Raw genomic sequence first — 21,179 nt, 5'->3', positions numbered from 1 at the left:
CTCCTCGGTCCACTGGAACTTGTCTTGCCGCTTGAGTAGTTTGAAGAAAGGAAGGCCCCATTCTCCAAGTCTTGATATGCATCTGTTAAGGGCTGCCATGCACCCAGTCAGCTTCTGAACATCTTTGATCCAAGACAGATCTTGCATATCGATGATGGTGGATATCTTCTCAGGATTTGCTTCAATATCTCTATGGCTAAGATGAACCCGAGTAGTTTTCCAGATGGTACGCCAAAGACGCACTTTTTCGAATTGAGCTTCCACCAAAATTTCCACAGACTAGCGAAAGTCTCCTCCAAATCAGCGATGAGGTCATCTGGATTTCTGGTATTGACTACTACGTCATCCACGTATGCCTCAACATTGCGGTGTAGCTGTTTCTGAAAACACATTTGGATTGCGCGTTGATAGGTGGCGCCTACGTTATTCAACCCAAAGGACATCATTGTATAACGAAAAGCTCCGTAAGAAATGATAACTGCGATCTTGGCCTAGTCTTCTTCCTTGAGAGCTATCTAGTGGTACCCCGAGTAGTAATCTAGGAAGCAGAGTAGTGCCCATCTAGTAGTAGAGTCGACGACTTGATCGATCCTCAGGAGCCCAAAGGGGTCCTTTGGACAGTGCTTGTTGAGATCTGTGTAATCAACGCACATCCTCCACTCGTTGTTGTTCTTCTTTTGAACTAGGACGGGGTTAGCGAGCCACTCAGGATGGTAGACTTATTTTATAAAACCTGCCGCGAGTAGTTTTGCCAACTCTTTCTTGATGGCTTCCCTTCTATCCTAGGCGAATCGTCGTAGTCGTCATCTCTTTGGAGTAGCTTTCGGATCCACATTTAGTGAATGCTCGATAAGCTCCTTGGGCACCTCTGACATGTATGCTGGTTTCCACGCAAAGATGTCTCGGTTGGCCCAAAGGAAGCTGACGAGCGTAATTTTCTATTTAGGATCCAACCCTGAACCGATCAGGGCTATCATGGAGGTGTCGTCGGTCTCGAGGTCAATAGCTTTGATGTCCATGTCACTTGCTGGCTTGACCTTTGTAGCCCTCGACTTGTTCTCTGGAATTTCAAGTTTGGTCGGGGAGAGCTTTTTGGAGGCAGCGAAGACTTGTTGCATTGAATTGGGCACTTGAGAAGTTACGGCTAACTCGACAGCTTCTGTATCACACTTGTATGATTTCTTCAAGTCTCCACGGAGGGAGAGGACTCCCTTGGATCCCAGCATCTTAAGTACTAAGTACACATAATGCGGGATGGCTATGAATTTGGCCAATGCTGGTCTTCCGAGGATGGTGTGATAAGAAGTCTCAAAATCTGCCACCTCGAACCGGATCTACTTTGTCCAGTAGTGCTCCTTGGTACCGAAGGTAACTGGCAGGACTACCTGTCCAAGAGGTATAGCCACGTTGCCTAGGATGATGCCATAGAAGGGACAGCTCATTGGGGTGAGCATCTCCGTGATGTTGAGGCCCATCTTCTTCAAAGTCTTGGCGAACAGGATATTGAGGCTGCTGTCACCGTCGATGAGTACCTTGGTGAGCCTGGAGCTAGCAACGACTGGGTCCAAGACCAGAGGAAATCGACCTGGTTCTGAGAAATTAGTCCACTGGTCTTTACGAGAGAAGGTAATTGGTACTTGATGGCTCGGACAAGTCTTGGACGTTGATAGTCTTAGACGGGGGTCTGGAACTTGTCGTTGCCATCCTCGTCTTCATCTTCCTTGGCTTTTCCTTTGTCATTGGTACTTGATGGCTCAGACAAGTCCTTCATTACTCTACTTAGGTTGTAGTAGTCTATCGCAGTGTGTTTGTGGTGAGGAGGCCACGGGTACTGTTTTTTCAAGAGCTCGCTGAAAATGGGCCTGTCTTGGCTTCTGCCACCTCCTTTCTTGGACGATTTAGATATCGCCACGACAGTATTGTCTAGCTTGCACTTGCAGCTATGACCTCCCGAGTAGTTATTTCAGTGATCGCAATTGTGGTTCTTGTCGTTGTCCTGGCCGTTGCTCTGATTGTTGTTGTGCTGGCCTTGATTGTGATTTGACTCAAACCTTTCAAGCTCCTTGTCTTCTTCATCTGCCCATGCTTGCGCCATAGTCTTGAGTGACTTGACATCATGGGGGCGCTGCTTGCCAAAGTCTTGGAACATACGGCGATTGTAGAGACCGTTTTGGAAACGATTGATCATGTTTTGCTCTGAGATGTCTTTAATGGTGGCCTTCTTATTGAAGAAACAACGCAGGTAGCTTCGCAGGGTCTCGTCATGCCATTGCTTGACTTGTGCCAGGTCAAGTCTATTGCCTGGACGCTGCATTGTTCTCGCGTAATTGTTGGTAAATGCCTTCTTGAGATCTTGCCATGAGTCTATCGAGTTTGACTTCTATGATTCGAGCCAAGTGAGCGGCGCTAATTCCATGCATATGGGAAAATAGATGCCTTTTATGTCATCGTTCCCTCCTGCAGCTTGAACTGATAACGAGTAGCATTGGAGCCATCAAACTGGATCCTGCTTGCCATCATATTTGGAGATGCCTAGAGGTTTGAATTTCTCGGGAGAAAGAGTCTTCCTGACCCGACTTGTGAAAGCCAGGAAGCTACCGTTGTCATCGCCCCTGAAGTCAACTTCGAGTTCGCGCTCATGACACAGTCCTTTGATGATGTCACGAGCATCGCGGTTGTTGTTTATCACCTCTCGAAGATCCACCACGGGATGCACGGGCTCAGGATCAGCTCTGTGGTGGCGGCGGCCTCCCACAGAAGGTGTCCAATTACCCTCAGGTATATCCCTATTTTTTCTGGCGCCTCCGGATTGTCGAGCTGAAGGGCCTCTGTGGCTACTACCATGTTGACTTCGTTGGGATGGAGTACGTGATACCGAGGCTATCAGATTCTGCCTGTCGAGTTGTTCATAGGCATGTTCCGCCAGCGCTGCCAACTGCCTGGTATATCTATCCTGTGGCATGGCACGGGTAATAAGATTAATGGAAGCGATGGTGGTGAGAGGGGTACGATGTTGCCGTGTTTGAACTGCTTCAAAGGCTTTATCCAGATTCATGATCGGGAGCCTCTCTGCCAGCCGGCGGCGATGATCCGCTCTCGCTACATTCCTTGCTCATCATTGTGTTCTTTGAGCTTCGGTCTCCTCCCCGATGATGTTGGCGGTTAGTTCGTCCTGTAAGATGTCATCTGGGTGATGCTCGTTCGAGGATTCCACTCTAGTGGATCGTCGTTCTCCATATCTTGGCATGTGACAAGGGCGAAGAGTTCTCTGTCTGGAGAGTAGCTTCTGTAGAGTTGTGATGACTTCTGTAGAGTTGTCGCCTTCACGGATAGGGGATGGGGGCATCCCTTCCTGATATGGGAGAACGTCGAGGTGGGCGATGAAGTGTGACTCGTTGTCCTGGGCAAAGATGGGTAGCCTCATGGCAGGCTAGTAGACAAATCTGCCTTGGGGGTTGAAGTGATCACCAGGCCTTGCTGCGAACCTGATAATGGCGTCTCATCATCGGAATCCAAGTAGTGATCATAGTCGTGGTCCTCGATCGTGCCCGAGTTGGATTGCAAACCGAACAAAGCTGCTTGATATATGGAAGTCGCGTTTCAGAGTTCGAATGGGAATTGGCTCGGAATTTGACTTGATTCATATGGTGGCTGGAATGCCGGCTTGTGGGAACCAATCCGAGTAGATGTAAGACCCAAGTTATACTCGAACTTGCTTGGAACAGATCAAACATTTTGTTGAATCTCTCAACGGATTCCTCCAAAGCTTGGCGATGAAAGTTGATATCATAAAGCTTATCCTCCGAGGCCTCCGTGATGTGGCGGTAGAAGCCTCCAACGCTGTCTGCGATGCAGACCCAACAGCCGAAGATGAATGTTGCACTTGCTTTGAACGCGATTGCGGGTTTGATGATGACTTGCGCCATCGAACTCACAAGGGAAATCTCAGCGACTCTCCATACTTAGCGTACTAGCTGTCGGTGTTTAAACCCGGCAACCTACCGAGGGGAAAAACCTAGGTAGAGTTTTGGTTGGTGGGTGTCGCCGAAATCAGGAACTCGATGGTGTATGTAGGTACGTGATTTAGATAGGTTCGGGCCGCTAGATCGCATAATACCCTACGTCCTGTGTGTTGTTCGCTTGTATTCAATTGAACTTGTCTGGAGGGGGTCCCTGTCGAGAAAATTGTAATTTTAGGACTTCAAACAACGCGCTTCGCTATTTTAGGACTTCTGTCATCGACTTCGCTAAAATGACCCTTGAAACGTTAGCATTTCGTTATACATGACATTTGCTCATTTAAAACACTTTTCCCAAATGAAATACATGTATTTTAGCATTAGAGGATCATATTGCCCTCAGGTCTTTTTTTCCTGGATGTGGGATGGGGCTGCTGGCCGCTCGCCTGGCCTGGCTGGCTGGCTGGCCGCGCCTGGGCGGGCTGGCCACCACCTGGCCATGGCTGGTTGTCGCCGCGCCTGGGCTGGCTGGCCGCCGCCTGGCCATGGCTGGTCGTGGCTTGAGCTGGCTGGCCGTCATGTACAGTTTAATATGTAATATAAATTATCAAAGATGATCCATACACAATTATAAAACCATGAATTAGCACAAACAAGCTCATCTCATAAAACCATGATTCTAGCATAAACAAGTTCATCTCAGAAGACCATAATTTAGTTCCAAACGAGATCCAAGTCATATGAAATAAAGCATGAGTTTACATCTCATCACAACTAAAATAATTCATCCAATGTGTAGCTTTCTCTTTGGAGTTATCTTTTTTGGTGCTGTCGTGGTAGGCATCCTCACGGGACTAGTAGTGTCGGTTTGTGAAGATGTGCCCTCTCCTAATAACATCGCAAGATTGCTGCACATAAATACGATATGACAATTATATGTATGGAAAAATTAATGTACAGTTATCTGCCTCATGCTAGATACACATGTATGCTTATCAACTAAGACGGTTACCTGCAAAACAACAAAAAAAGCAATAAGATTCATGTTAATTTACATAAAAAGAAGAATTAATGAAAGAAAAAAAAATATTCACCTCCACGATGCTTTGGTCTTTATGTTTGGTGCCATTTATCCTCCAAGGGCAAGGGCAATCTTCAACACCGAACTTGCAAAAAGTCCTATATCTCGTCTTACATAACTTCTTGGTTCCTAAATCAAACTCCTCATTGATGGCAAATTGCCGCAGTGCCAACTTGAACTCCTCCATTGTTGGGTACACTATTCCTAAATCCATTGATGGGTTGTTCTTGTCATATAAAATGACCATCTCACCCGGTATCTCATCACTAATAGGAATGGCATCACCATCATTATTTTGCCCAAGCTCATCATCATGCTCCTGCTCATTCATTGGGCAAGCAAAGCCTTGTGCAGGTATATTTGTTGTGTCCTCCTCTGTCAAGCCTAAAAGCTCACAAATCTGCGACTCACTCATAAGTGCAATACGATCTTCATCATCATGTGTCTCCACTATTTGTATGTTATCCCAATGAATTCTTTCCATATTCTCCACATGATATACTTGGGGCCTAAAACAATGAATTCACATTTTACTACTGTCTACAACTACCGTGGTAAAAAAAAATAGAAATCTAGTGCAGCCAATACCTTTGCACTTCAAGAACAGGAATGTTGTACTCTATTGCTGGATGAGGAGCAGTGGCCAGGGTTGCATCCGCCGCGGCTAGGCCACTAGGCGTCCTTATCATGGCCCCTGGCGGCATGGGATGGGCAGTAGCTGCCGCGGCTAGGGCACCTGACGCCATGGCCATGCCCCCAGGCGGCGCGGCCAAGGCATCCTCCACCGTGGTTACGGCACCCGGCGCTACGGCCATGGCCCCAGGCGGCGCGAGTAGGGCAGCCGCCGCCGCGGCTACGGCACCCAGTGCCACGGTCATGACCCCAGGCGGCGGTTCTCCATCCATGGTGGATGCCAGGACCTCCGGTGCGATGAACGGCGGCGTCCGGGGTGACCAACGGCGGCACGTCGCGATCTCCCATCGCGAGGGATAGGCGGCTCGATGAACGGCGACGTGTCGCGATCTCCCGTCGCGAGGGTGGGGCGACGAACGGCGGCGCGCAATCTTTTCTCACGACAGAAACAGAAACAGAAACGGAACGACAGATACAGGGGAGGGCAGGAATCGTCCAGGAAAAAAGACCTGAGGGCAATATGGTCCTGTAATGCCAAAATACATGTATTTCATTTGGGAAAAGTGTTTTAAATGAGCAAATGTCATGTATACCGAAGTGCCAACCTTTCGAGGATCATTTTAGCAAAGTCGATGATAGAAGTCTTAAAATAACGAAGCGCATTATTTGGAGTCTTAAAATCACAATTTTCTCGTCCCTGCCCGTCCTTATATATCGGAGGAGCAGGGTTATAAGTCAGTTATTTTACAGGAATACTAGTCGGATTCGACCAGAGAGTCCTACTCTAACTGCTATGAGTAGTTTCCGAGTTCTCGACTAGTTCTTGTCCTTCACGTAGACTACGCCGTCCTGCACCGTAGTCTCCATGACATGTTTCGGTGCACAATCCTATATATGGGTATGTCCAAATCTTCAGGTGAGCCCATAGATATATGTACGACAGGTCCCCACGGTGCGAGGCACGCAAACGAACACTGGTTTGCTCAAGCTGAGAACCAACAATGCGTGGACACTCCACGGGAATGATTGGCCACCACACCGAGTATATGTAAGCCATGCTATTTACCTCAAATTCAAAGAAAAAATTTAGCATTATTTTTGTAAATTGCAAACTAATTTAACAGTACATTTAGCATTTTATTCATCTACATTATCCATACTAATTCTAACCACCTATTTTTTGAAAATGTCATAAGGTTAGAACCTCCATTAAGTTCAAAAGGCACATGCAATGCTAATTCTGATATGATTTCTCCCAATGCACCCCTCCCCTTTATATAGATGTCGCTAATGGGCCTTCAACACTAGTGGTCCATTATGACTTTGTACCCTAATGGATCAAATCTATCGGAGCCCATTAACGGATCCAACGTGGGGGGGAGGAGGATGTGCCCATGCATGCTCGTAGATTGAGGGGAACATGGGTAGCTAGGGTCGAGGGAAATGAGGAAGGAACGGTTGGGCAGGATGCTAGGCATAGTTCCGGACTTGGATTTCAAATGAAAAAATTGAGTGGGTAAGGATATAGGAAGGGCAAGGCAAAATCAAAAGTGATGGGCATCAGCATCAATCGTCACCTTTCACTTATCAAAAGAGATTAGCGTTGGTGTTACCGTCTCCTTTAATTCACAGTATAAAAAGTATCAGGCACTACCATTGTCCGTCACTGGTACAACAATTGACGGCCCATGTTATGACACATCACTATTTGATAGTGACAGACCCTAGTCAGGCCTGGACCCTAGGCCTGTAACAACAGCCCATCACTTCTACTGTCATCACTTCTGTTGTCAACATTTGCCTGTCACTGATCCCTTTTTTTTAGATCTGCCTGTCACTTATCCCACGTCGATCACTACAGCTTGTGCATTGTGGAAAATAGTTTTATTTAAAATAACAGATGCCCATGAAAAAATTTGGATTGTGGTCCAAAATTCTAGTAGCCCTGAATTTTCGTAGTACAGTATATAGTCTTGTTTCAGAGGATTGAGAAGCCAATATTTGGAACCTGTAAGCTGCAGGTTACTATTATTTGGACAGTATTTCTATTATGAGTGTTAGTTTTTTCTCCTTTTCTGTGTGAAAGCTGAAACATAGAATTCATGGTAAAATGGATGTTCTTTCCCCTGCTATTGCCTATGGAAAAAACTGAAGGCTCCGTTCTTTCCCACTTGTTGGCTACTTTTAGGAAATCGGCCACTTGTTTAAGAGTATTTTTTATATATTGTCATGATAAGTATTCCTACCAACTACCATATAATTTTTATGCGTAGTTTTGAAATTAGCGTTCAAAGACATGCTGGAGATCAAATTAATGCCGTAATATTTATATAGACACATACTATGTCACCAAAACAGTGATGTGAAACCACACAACATAAAGGGAATCAGGAAAATGGAACTCGTGACATTACACACAATAACTTATCACCATTACAATTAGCAATGGTGAAGAACCAGGTGCCAATTCTCCTTCACCCCATGGCCGTCATCTCCCTGCAGGCCCTCACCTACCAATACATGTAGCCACCACCCCACGCCAGTCCAAGGGACAACTTGCCACTCACCAATTTGATGTAACATCTACAACTAACATGATCGAAAGGCCAACCAACCATTGCCTTACACCCATATAATCCCTTAAACAAATCAAAAGACAAAGACACTGATTAGTGGTGACACAATGGCCCTACAACATTTTACCACGCATAATATCCTGATGCCTTGTTTCTCTAGCTTCTACCTCCTAGCTAGAAGCACTGGTATAGCAAGTGATCTATGGGCTGCTGCACCATTGGCATCCCTGAGTTCCATGCGCTTGCGTCAAAAGCATCGTAGTTAGCAGTGACGCCCATGATAGTTGACGGATTGGCATTAATTGTTGCAGAATTAGAAACCTGCAGATTTGCGTTCATATAGCATATGATGTCACGCAGTGCGGACAGCCTGCTCTCCAGCTCGATCATCTGGGTGCGCAGCACCGAGTTCTGAGCTTCTGCTGCAGCGTAGTTCTGGGTGGTGTTGTTCAGTGCTGTGAGGAGTTGCTGTTTCGTCGTCCTCAACTGGTCGACCTGTTTTTTATGCAAGAACATTCATGTTTAACTGCGATTGACAGAACAAAATTTGGCAGAGCCTTTAAATTCTTTAGAGTAAGCTGTGAATTGTGATTGGCAGAGCCTTTTACTTTTTTTGGTATCAACAATATTCTAAATCTGGAGTGTTTGGTAATTTTTTTGTAAGACCAATCTAAGCTCTTAAATATTGTTATTAATCTTGAAAACTAACAATCAAGTATTATATGATGGTATTATTTTTGGAGGAACTGTTAGTTTGTAGAAAATATCTTTAAAAGGGTGGTAAAGTTTAATCTCCTTGCTGTAACCTCAAGATAGGCTTTGACAGTGGTATTTGCCTACGTCATCCATAACTAGTTTGGCATCGCCTCTTTATCGAAAGTTGTGGTGAAAAATGTTAATATCATCTTTTGGTGTAATCTTGATATTGTTCCGACTGCTTCCTTAGAAGCAGTTTGTTGGGTGGGCCCTGAAAAACAGGGCTCCGTGCATTATTGGAGTATGCTTCAGCAGATCCTGAAGCTCAAGTCTCCTTTTTCATCTGATTTTGCTTTGTGTCAAATTCACCTGCACATGAGTGCAAGCTTCAATATATAAAGCAAGGTAATAATCTAGCAAATGAAAGACATCACAATCTACGCTAAAATATGGTTAATTTTGCAAATTATGTAGACATATGTAAGAGACACAAACCTGTGAGTTAAGGTCGTCGAGATGTTGTTGCTTCCGCTGCCTTGACCTCTTTGCTGACTCCCGGTTTGACTCCATCCTTCTCTTCCTCTTCAACTCCATCCGAGCCTGGAGCTCCATGTCACCCTCTGACCCAAAGCTACGAGTCCCATGACTCGAGCCAGACGAGGTCCCACTCCCACTTGAAAAGGTCCCACCCAACAGGGTCATCCTCAACAAATTCTTTGAGTAACCCTTAATGCTTCACCCAAAAAATTACCTAGCTTGGCCTATGTTCACGCCCAGTTAAATCTAGAAGTTTCTTCTAAGGTGTCTCTAGAGGCTATAGTTTGGATATATAGGTACAGGATGGGGATGCTATTTTCTTATTTGAATGAGTTAATGGATGGGAATTGATCTTGGCTAGGATCTTACTGAGAACACGTAGAACCAGTAGAGGAACACAACGGAGAAGGAGAGAACAAGATGGGTGCCTCGCCGGAGCGTCGAATTGATCATAAATCCGGAAAGGATAGCCTCCGAGAGGATTTGTGACATGTAACAAGCCACAACCTTCCTCTCTCAGTCTATCATGGATCAGTTGGCCAAAATGTTATGAGCTTTTACCACACAAACAAGTTGATTACAAAACAAAATGTATCCTGTATCAGCTTGATGGTAGGTAAGAAGTTTGGCAGAGTCTCGGTCTCCCCTGGAGATCTTAGTTTTCAGTGGAAAATTTGTGCAGAGTTTCTGCTTGAAGCGCAAAGGCCAAAGATCACAAGAGCAAGGCTACGAAATCCAGAACACAACAAGGATGGAGTGCTTGGAGAGCAAGAGATTATTGCAATGAAGATGGCAAAGCAGCAGAGCTGCTGGACAGGAACAAGCGAACCTTAGTGGGAAGGAGGGAAGGAGGGGAAAAGGGAATTGAGGCTTGGAAGAGGGGCTCATTTATAGATGGAAATGGGGTGAGTTTTGCAAAGAAAAATAAACATCAAAGAGAAACTTTAGTGGCCGGTCGAATGGAAAATGGTGGTGGTGGTGGTGGTGAGTGGGCACAAACATGGGGAGGAAAACAAACAGGTGATGGTAGGCTGTTGCCTGCGGGGTTGGAATCTTCTATGGCATCTTGGTATAACAAAAGGTTTGGTTAATCAGTCATTGTTTCGGTAATCATGCATGTAGCTTTGGCAACATTGAGTAGAAAGATCCCTTAGGATATCGATAAATGGTGAGATTGTTTATATTACATAATAGATTAGATTAATCATGTCAGCAAACCATGGACCTGTTTTTTGCGGTGTCATTGTTCAGTCAGTAAAATAGTAAGTTTCCAGCTGCCGCCGGTTTGCCAAGAGCAAGAATATTCAGAGTCAGATTTTACTGAGGGTATAGATAAATCAACTTTATGTTGAAAAGCTGTGAAGATATTTGCAGATTGCGGGGACTTTAGTGTGGTCCAATCAATAAAGCCAAACCACATGCCATCCACTGATTTAACTACTGATTTTACTTCCGAGGTTTCTAGCCAACGTTTTCAATTCTTGCCCTTCTGAGACAAGAACAGGTAGCTCAATAATTTGTGGAAGTGCTCCAGGAAAAATAGAAGTCCCTAAGGGTATAAATCAATTTCAGGTGGGTTCATGTGTAAAGAATATCGCCAAACTGAATAAACACAGTTCTCACAATAAAATATTGATATTATCTAAACCTTGGAGGTCTGCAAGCTAATGTGCCTCTTCCTCGTAGACAATGTTTGAAATCTGAAATCCAGCTAATATCAGGAAGAACTTTGCTGTCAGAAAACATAATGATTGTTGCTTAGAAATCCTGGTGAACTATGGTGAAATTTTCTAGACATTACTGAGACCTCCTACCAGCTTGCCAGTGAACAATCAGTCTCTTCCTGGCTGGTGACTGGGTACCTTCTCATCGTTGTCCGAAAGCATATTAACATATTAGCTGTTGTACGATCATATTAACATATTAGTACGAAAAATGTCTTCTTATGTACCATTTTAGCACTCAACTCAAAAAATGAATGCCTATTGTTGCCGCACCATTGCTTTTTAGGATCTAAAGCAGCATGCTTCTTATATAATTTTATGAACTATCAATAATTCGCAAATACCTAACGTTTCGAACAGTTCAGATGTATCCTAATTTCTGATAAAACTAAGCTTGCATGGGTTCGTTTGTGAAAATATTTTTTATTATATAATAAAAACTAGCTTACTAAGTTAGGATCGACCACCTCTTGTACATCGTGCCAGCAACTAGTTGCTAGGGATAACTATGATTTTTCTTTTTGCTAGGGATAACTATGATTGTTGCCGGTTGTACAACCACTTGGTAGTATTTTTCTTTTTCATTTTCTTTTCATGAGAGGTACTTGGTAGTGTGTATCCTGAAGATCAAATAGGATCGTGACTCGTACAGTCCAGAAATTGGCTAGTCTTCTCCAGAAGGATCAACCTATCTCATGATGTGTACATACATTTGTCCATTAGAAGAGCGAAGGGCCAGGATAAGAGATTACCAACACATCTTTTTTTTTTTACAGCAGGATTAACCCATGTTCTGATGTTTTTATAACTACCAAAACAATTTTAGGGCCTTTGCCTCTAATTTCCCTTTTTAGTAGCCAATCGAAAGTAGTTACTGTGTGCAGAAAGCAATACCAGTCAAAAAATTAACTAGTAAAAAATTATAGCTTTGCAAAAGGTTTGGCTAGGTATGTAGGTTAGGGATTCTTCACATCACTTTGGACGGCTGACAACGCAAGACGCGCATTGTATCTGGACTATGGTACCCCTGTCCTGTAAGAATTTCAGGCAGCTTTCCATGTGTCAATGAATTATATTGCCCAACGTTGAGCACTGCTCACAGACAGTGCAAGATTGATTCCCTTGATGTGCTAATTCAGTTGTACTAGCAAACAGCTTTGTTTTTCTGCTAGTGTTATTAATTTGTGAGTGGTGACCCAACAATAATCTAATACCAATAAAAATGAACTATTCAAGCGGAAATGTGTTTGGCAATATCTGAAGCAATGACAATTCTTCTGTACCCTGAACTGTAGGATTGTAATAGCAGTTTCATTTGTTAAATATTGCACAGTATAAAGCTTAAATAAAGTAGCATCATAAGTTTCTAGTAGAAGTTAAGCTCAGTATTTGAGCACATGCGTGTTTTTGTTCAAACCTTAGGCAGGTCGTCTTCAATGTAAAAGATGACAAAATAAAGTGTCTCGTTGCAATGAACAGACAACAGCACTAAGAAGGAAGATGCATCGCCGGTAGAGGGAAAGGCAGATCAGAATTCTCCTAGTACAAAAACGTCAACACATTCATGCACCAGCTGGTAGAATTACTTCTGCATCCGTTATCTCGGCCAGTGTTGCAGCTGCGTCATTGTCACATCCCTACATATTGGCTGCAACTACTAACTCTTGACCCCACATAAATTCACTAGGAAATGCATTATAGAGTGAGTCGTTGCAGAAAATATATGTCAAGAACATGGTCAGATCAACTTGTGCTGTTGTTCTTGGAGTTCTCTAACAATCAAGGAATCAACCCCTCATGCACATACTTGAAATCGCCTATCTCTTTATTAGGAAGCTTCCCATCGAGACAGTCCTGAAAGCATGGTCTCAAGACTATCGAAAACTAGAAACCTATAGCATGGGCGGGCTGCTCGTTTCTTACTTTTTCCATTGTTCCAAAAGCATGATGGGAAAGCAGGTGCGTGGAATAGCTCCCGGTTCTTGCCGTGTGGAATCCTCTTCTCGCTTTAGCTGCTCCTAGACTTGAGCACATGGTCCATGGACAGTGACATAGAAGTGCGCTGCCGCAGACAGCCTTTTGCACTCGGCGTTCCTGGAGATGCTTCGTAGCCGCAGCTAATGTCTACAGCGTTCTAGAAGCACCAAACCGTAATGAGCTGTACGGCTCAGGTATCATGTAATACATTAATTGAGAATTTGAGATGGACATGTAAACATTTCATATAGTATTTTTTAAAGGAAGTAAAATAGTCATGATACCAGACTCTTTTGCCATTTCAGAACTCGTATCACATCATCAAAAACTGATATATTTGTTCGTCATGCACTAAAAACAACAAAATAATTCACTCTATCTGAAGTTCTGGACAAACAATGCTTTTAATGCACAACCGTACATGTATAAGATTAAAGAGAATATCTGAAAAAACTGCAGGTTCTACCCTTATTTAATTATGAAGTAATCTCAAATAGCTTGTTCTCATCGAACCATTGCTTGGTCATTGTAAAAAAATGAAATCTGATTAGCATTAACTATGCACCCATTTTGTTAACTTACTATCAGCCATTCAATTCGTGGAAATACATGACCATTAAATAAAAATAAACTAAAATGTTCTGGCAAATGCAAGAGGTGTGAAAACTAAAATTTTGTCGAAAGATGTTTGTGCATTTTGAGACGAACTGCAATTTTCATTCTCTTTTGCTCTAAATTTTGTGTTTTAATTAGGTTTCACTATTATAATGTATTCTAGGTTTCTAAGGTGATATTAGCTTTTATGTGGATAAATTACTAGCATGACACTTTACAGTATAGACTAGAGACATCGTATTTTGAAACAAAAAAGTAGGCATGAACATGATATTGTCTTTCTATTCTTTTAAGTACTTCAATTTTTCTTATTTATTTGATCCATATACTTTGTTGTCAACCTTAAAGGCTGATGATAAGTCCTATAAACTTCGCCATAGAACACTCTCATTAGTCTTACCGCAGAACTTAACCCATCTTATCTTTCGTTGGCATATCTCCAACTTATAGGTAACTCTCAGAAGAAAGATTGTTTTGTGAGACCTAACAGTAGCTGCTTCTCCCTTGGATCTTGAAGTAAAAAAGGCGATCAAGAACATGGAACTAAAGCACAAACACAAGAGTCAGTCCTTTCCTATCCTGCTTTGTTACCCTGTTCATCTTGAATGCATCAAACTAAACAAGGGTCAGAAGAAGGATCCTGTAGGCATACGCAACTCGTGTTGCTGATTCGCTACACTGCAATGCAAATCTTTTTGCAAATCTTACAAAGCACAAAGCAGAGAGGAACTAATAAAGCGAAGGACCGCATGCACCTACATGGGCCTAAGGTTATTGTATCGAACACGATGTGCCAATACTTGGTGGTTAAGTAAGGAATCCTGATGGTGGAACATGCATGCTATCTGGCACCAACAAGGCACAGATACTGATAGAAAAACAACATTGTTGTAGGCCGGGCACCATCTATCTGTGCATTTTTTTTATATTAAGAACAGGAGATGGTTCTCTTCCCAAAATATATACAGGTCAGTTCATAAGTATACGTTGATACACCATCTGCGTTACAGATCATTTCGAATAGACGTGTTATAAATTACTTCGATCGAAAAAAAAACCCTCCATGTTGTTCTATTTGACGTTAAATCAAAAAAGAACTAATAGATATAAAATGGATATTGTGTTACTTCCAGCCCACCACTTAGTTCTTTCAATTTGTTCACACAGTTTTCATATTATACATTTTCTTGGTGTTGGTACTTGCGTTTGAAGGTATATATCTCTTCAGCCCCTCATCTCCCGGCTTGCTTCATTAAAGATTAAAAACTCAACAAGTGTCCCAGATAGATCGTCATGCAACCAAAAGCATGATTTCTCATTTCCACTTAAGCATGTTTCAATAAGACTGTTGCCCCTTGAGCTTTTCAGGTGATGAAAGATCTTTTCTTATGGTGCGCATTTTAGAGCTTAGTTAGTGCTAGTGACAGTACATATGGCTGAATTGGTGGAACGCACTTGTGAATCAGCATGAGCTATCCACTACCGATACGATGAAAAAATGGGAACTTGGTGGAAGCTAACTTGTGGACGCATAATCCAAAGAACTGTTTATTTTGATCAGATTCAATTGTCTTTATAGCTCCCACACAAACATTTGATGCTTACAAAAGAACTTCGGTGTCCAATCTTCCATTAGGTGGAGATAATTTTCAATTTGGTAGAGAAACAACACTCACAATCAACCTCACGTGATCAAAAAGATCCAAACCCCACAGTCTCAGCACTACTTCTCTCTTTTGGTTATCAACCATGCACTGCCCGGTTGATCTAGCCCGTGAATCAAAGAACACAAGCAAGAATAAAGAAGAATGCAACTTAATTTGCTAAAAATATTAAGCACATAGAGTTGGGATCTCACAAACCGAAGAATGGTGAAACTCCCCAAACCCTAACTTTGATGACGGCTACTTTATATAAAGGACTAGGGTAGGCCAAGGACCCATGGACACATTTCTAATGGACTACAGCACATTACACTGCCCAATTGTCAAAAACAAATGGTGATGCAGCACCCTGATAGATTTTCTAAATCCACTTGTTTGATGATTCCGTTGACTCAGAAGGATTTTTGACATGAGACCGGTGCTATTGGAAAGATAATCTTAGTAGCTTTCCATGCATATGTAGAGCGTCAAAAACAGGATCCATAGGCTACTCATGGATTTTGAGGTGGACTCAGGCTCAAAATGTATTGGAATCAACCTTGAGGTTTTTTTGCTTTAAAGATATATAGTTTTCATGGACGTAGATGATTGAGTTAGGTCGTACCTTTGGATGCACATTACTAACTTTTTTTCAAGAAAAAATATATGAATCTTAGCTCATTAGTTAACAAGTGTATGGCTGCAAGATGCATTCGAAAAACATATATGAATGTTAGTTCATTATTCCCTCTGTTTCAACTTGCAGGTCATTTTGGTTTTTTAGATTCATTGATTTTAATATGTATCTAGATATATATTATGTCTAAATATACGAGAAACTATGTATCTAGAAAACTGAAAATGATCTATAATTTGAAACAGAGGGAATAGTTAGCAAGACAAGTGCATGTAGCGGTGGAATTACAAAGAAATTAGCTTCTGTTTTTCCTGAACGAAGAAATTTATTTCTGGTCATCAAACACTAGCAATAAGATCGATCATTAGCGGGTGCGCATTGCGTCATGCATGGGAGTGGAAGTGATTCATGTGAGGAACTCCAAATTAATCTCATTAATCGATTTACCATTCGTTGATCAACTAAATTAAAGAAGAATAATTCCAATTGTCCGAGATGTGTCATAAGCAATATCCAGAAATTACAGCAAGGTTTCCAAAATAAGATCACACTTATTATGTCATCATTATATTAATTACAACAAACCTTAAAAATAATATCACTTTTATGCCATTATTATATTTCTTACAACATGACATTCAAAATAAGACCACAATTGACTATGTTTGGATGATCTTTTTTACAAAGATTATTTTTAATAAACTTGAATATTTTTACTGCTGCATACAAATATTTGAACAATAGTAACAAATGATGTTTTTCCTGAATAAAATTTTAAACAGAATTCACAAATAATTTAACATTGTAAACAAATTAGTCTACAAACTGAACAATTGTCTCCACACGTGAACAAATTATTGTATATGGAAAACAAATATGTTCACACTGTGAAGAAAATTATCCATAAATACAAATTTCCGGCATGAAAAAATAATTAACATCACCGACGACTCTTGCTATCCAATCCTGACCCAATGTACTCCATCAGAACTCTCATGTACGCACTACAACAAATCTTACCTTCTATGACGATTACCTCATGACAACGGAGGTATTCGTGCATTCTGTTTTATGACGTTCAATATGGAGCAATACAGTTTAGTGACGAAAATGAGGTGTTCATCACTGAGACCGACTACAAATCGTCATAAACCAATCCAATTTCATATTGTGATGAACTTTATTTTGTCATGAATGCCAGTAGTAGGCAAACGTCATAAGATCATGACACTAAAAAGTTTGTGGGTCCAATGGCCACTGGTAAAAGAATCCCGCAAATATATTTTTTCTCTCGTTTTCATAACATTTTTTAGTTAGTTTTCCTATCTTTTTTTGCTCACCTCCTATTTGTTCACGGGCTTGATCTGATTCACTCAGTCAGTAGAGGAGGCCCAGCGCCGTAGTGGGCCAGCCCGTTCGCGCGCCGGCCGAGCAGAAAAAAAAAACTAAAAACTACGAGCTTGGCCTGTTCCCGTCCTGCAGCCAAAGGAGCCCAGCAGCATAAAAAGAGTTAGATTTAAGACAAAGCTCCATGATTCGAACGCACAACCTTGCGCGCGGAAAGAGATAGACGTACCACAGGGATAGTTACACATCTGTATTACTGCAAACGACAGCTAATTATATATTTGTATACTTCCTAGCACTGGGCGTAAAATGGTGCACACCCGAGAGGTGCCGCACAGCTGAAGTGCGTGCGTTTTACGGGTCCTTATTTACTCCCACGTTATTATTTGTTTATTTTTAATATATTAGCTTCACTTCACAATATGTTGGTTCGTTGCCTAGTAGTCCTCTCTTTGCAAGTATAGTAGTAGAAGACATTTGTGGGTGGTTTGATGTCATATGTTTATTATGTGGAACCCACACATGGAAATAAAAAAATTCACCGCTTAACCTCCACTCTATCTATTCATTCCATTTCCCCGTACTCATCGTCATACTAGATCCTGAAGAAGATCCACTTGGATATGCACTTGTGGAAGAATTTGTGATGCATGGTCCATGTGGTGACGATAATAAAAATTACCCCTGTATGAACAATGGTTCGTGTTCAAAGCATTTTCCTAAGCAATTTCAAGCAGAAACTACTACTGATGGAAGAGGTTTCATTATGTACAAGCGACATGATACGGGACGGTACATTATTAAGAATGGTGTTACATTGGATAATCGTTATGTGGTTCCTTACAATATGTTGTTGTTGAAGATATATCAGCACATATAAATGTTGAATTTTGTAATCAGTCAAACATTGCTAAGTATTTGTGTAAGTATGTGACGAAGGGACCTGATAAGCAAATGTTACATTTCAGAGGACTGGGAAAAGGAAGGCCTCATCGAGCAACACTTTTCTTGTGAATAAAAGGTTGCGATCAGTAGATAAATTCGGTGTGCCATATGCTAAAGACGAAATAATGGAACATATTCAATGTTAGTATATATGTGATAAGGAAGCATATTGGCGTATTTTTGGTTTTGAACTGCATCACAAGATTCCAGCTGTTGAGAGATTGACAGTTCATTTACCTAACATGAATATGGTGCCATATGCCGCTGGAGCTAACTTGCCGTCTTTGATTGCTACTCGTTTTTTTTCTAGAACACCACATTGACTGAATGGTTTGTAGCAAATCGTCAGTATCCTGCTGCTCGTGAATTATCGTATTGTGATTTTCCTACTAGACGGACATGGGATAGCTCGTCACGATTTTGGAAATCCAGGGGTAGTGGAACCTATAAGATTGGACGCATGTATATTGTTCTTCCTTCTCAGGGTTAGAATTACTATCTCAGAATGCTTCTGTTAGTTGTCAAAGGAGCTCAATGTTATGAGGATGTACGTACGGTTAATGGAATTTTGTATGACACGTTTAAAGAGGCTTGCTCAGCACGAGGTTTATTGGGTGATGATCGTGAATGGTTTGCTGCTTTCACTGAAGTAGATTGCTGGGCTACCAAATCTCAGTTAAGATCTTTTTTTCTAGAACACCACATTGACTGAATGGTTTATAGCAAATCATCAGTATCCTGCTGCTCGTGAATTATCGTATTGTGATTTTCCTACTAGATGGACATGGGATAGCTCATCATGATTTTGGAAATCCAGAGGCAGTGGAACCTATAAGATTGGATGCATGTATAATGTTCTTCCTTCTCAGGGTTAAAATTACTATCTCAGAATGCTTCTGTTAGTTGTCAAAGGAGCTCAATGTTATGAGGATGTACGTACGGTTAATGGAATTTTGTATGACACGTTTAAAGAGGCTTGCTCAGCACAAGGTTTATTGGGTGATGATCATGAATGGTTTGCTGCTTTCACTGAAGCAGATTGCTAGGCTACCAAATCTCAGTTAAGATCTTTATTCGTGTTAATGGTGATGTATTGTGGTGTCTCTGATGAAGCCTCTTTATTCGATAGACGTTGGCGATCCATGGATGATGATATAGAGTATGTTCTTCAAAAGTGTATGGGCAGTTCTTCTTATTCTGTACCTGATTCACAGCTAAGAGGTATGGTAATTGATGAGCTATCTAAGTTATTTTCTAAAAATGGGGTTCCAATTACAAAGTACAATTTGCCATCTTCAGCACCGAGTTTAGGTTTTGGAAATCGTCTTATTGGTGATGAAGAGGCATATGACATTGCTACACTGGTAGATCAAGATCCTCTATTGTACAGTAGACTGAATGATTGTCAACGGATTGCTTATGATTCCATTGTCAGAACTGTCGTGAGTAATGAACTTGCATTTTACTTCATGTCAGTTCTGGAGGTACTGGCAAGACATTTCTTTGGAACAGTATAATTGTGTAGGTTAGATCTCTTGGAAAGATCATTCTTGTTGTTGCATCATCAGGCGTTGCTTCATTGTTACTACCGGGTGGCAGAACTGCACATTCAAGATTTAAGATTTCAATAGACATTTATGAGACTACAATTTGTGATATTAAGAGAGGTACCATGCTAGCTGAGCTCATGAAAAAACGTCTCTAATAATATGGGACGAAGCATTGATGACACATAGATGGTGTTTTGAAGCTTTAGATCGCTCGTTACGCGACATTATGTCAGAGAATGATGTAGATATGGGGTTATTGCCTTTCAGTGGTATGGTTGTGGTTCTTGGTGATGATTTAAGACAGCTTCTGCCTATTATTGAAGGTGGTGTGTGCTCAAAGATAGTGGATGCTGCGATTACTAATTCTTCATTATGGATATTTGTTATTATTTTGGAGACACCAATGAATATGAGATTAGTTGCAGATGGTTTAGATTCTGTTGCTAAGGAGGAGCTCTCTAAATTTAGTGACTGAGTTCTTTCAGTAAGTGATGGTACTTTACCTACTGTTTCTCGTGCACCTAGAGATGATGGTGCTTGGATACAAATTTTTGATGACATGTAGTTGTGACTACTACCGGTGACAGAATACGAGCCATGATTGATGCAGTTTATGATGATTTCAATTTTAATTTTAAGGACGAATCTTATTTGTGCAAGCGAGCCATTGTGTCTCCTACTAATGATGTTTAGATGAGATTAATTCTGCAATGATATTGATGGTCCTAGGAAAAAGGAAAGAATATTTGAGTTTTGATTGTGTTTCTAAGTGTTCGGATATAGTTGACGATGTTGAATTATTATATCCGGTTGAATTTTTGAATTGGTTGAAGGTTAATAATTTTCCTGATCATTGCCTTGTTCTTAAAGTTGGAGTTCCAGTGATGCTTCTCAGGAATCTTAATCAGACAACCAGTTTATGTAATGGTACGCGCCTCGTTATCACTAATTTAGCTGACAGAATTCTGGAGGTACGTATTATTACTGGTTCTAACATTGGTGACATAGTATATGTTCCTTGTATACTTTTGACTACTGCAAATAGGAAGTCGCCTTTTACTTTGCAAAGACGTCAATTTCCTATTGAGTGTGCTATGCTGTGACTATCAATAAGAGTCAAGGGCAGACTTTGTCAGCTGTTGGACTATATTTAAGAAATCCAGTTTTTTCGCATGGTCAGCTATATGTTGCAGTGTCAAGAGTCACTTCTAAAAAAGGTCTCAAGATTTTAATAGAAGATGGTGAAAATGGATGTGGAA

General features: G+C 41.6%; 2 protein-coding genes across 3 annotated transcripts; one reads left to right on the top strand and one right to left on the bottom strand.

Moving 5' to 3' along the window:
- Nucleotides 1-7,977: 7,977 nt before the first annotated feature.
- On the bottom strand, nucleotides 7,978-10,415 carry LOC101766549 (bZIP transcription factor 11). Of its 2 annotated transcripts, none has more exons than XM_004973214.3 (2): nucleotides 9,441-10,415; nucleotides 7,978-8,744 (listed from the first exon to the last, which is right to left on the bottom strand). In XM_004973214.3, the coding sequence occupies exons 1-2, from the start codon at nucleotides 9,645-9,647 to the stop codon at nucleotides 8,424-8,426; spliced, it is 528 nt and encodes a 175-aa protein (XP_004973271.1). In that variant the 5' UTR covers nucleotides 9,648-10,415; the 3' UTR covers nucleotides 7,978-8,423. The 2 variants fall into 2 exon arrangements, with proteins under 2 accessions (XP_004973271.1, XP_004973272.1); XM_004973215.2 differs by having other exon boundaries at nucleotides 9,852-10,402.
- A 9,097-nt stretch (nucleotides 10,416-19,512) lies between these two features.
- LOC101775195 lies at nucleotides 19,513-20,395 on the top strand. The gene is made up of 3 exons (XM_012846829.1): nucleotides 19,513-19,854; nucleotides 19,896-20,037; nucleotides 20,154-20,395. The coding sequence occupies exons 1-3, from the start codon at nucleotides 19,513-19,515 to the stop codon at nucleotides 20,393-20,395; spliced, it is 726 nt and encodes a 241-aa protein (XP_012702283.1).
- Nucleotides 20,396-21,179: the final 784 nt, after the last annotated feature.

The sequence above is a fragment of the Setaria italica genome, chromosome VI, assembly GCF_000263155.2.
Source record: "Setaria italica strain Yugu1 chromosome VI, Setaria_italica_v2.0, whole genome shotgun sequence".
Classification (NCBI taxonomy): Eukaryota; Viridiplantae; Streptophyta; class Magnoliopsida; order Poales; family Poaceae; genus Setaria; species Setaria italica.
The sequence above is the reverse complement of the archived record's forward strand: the minus strand, read 5'-3'. Positions and strand labels throughout refer to the sequence as shown.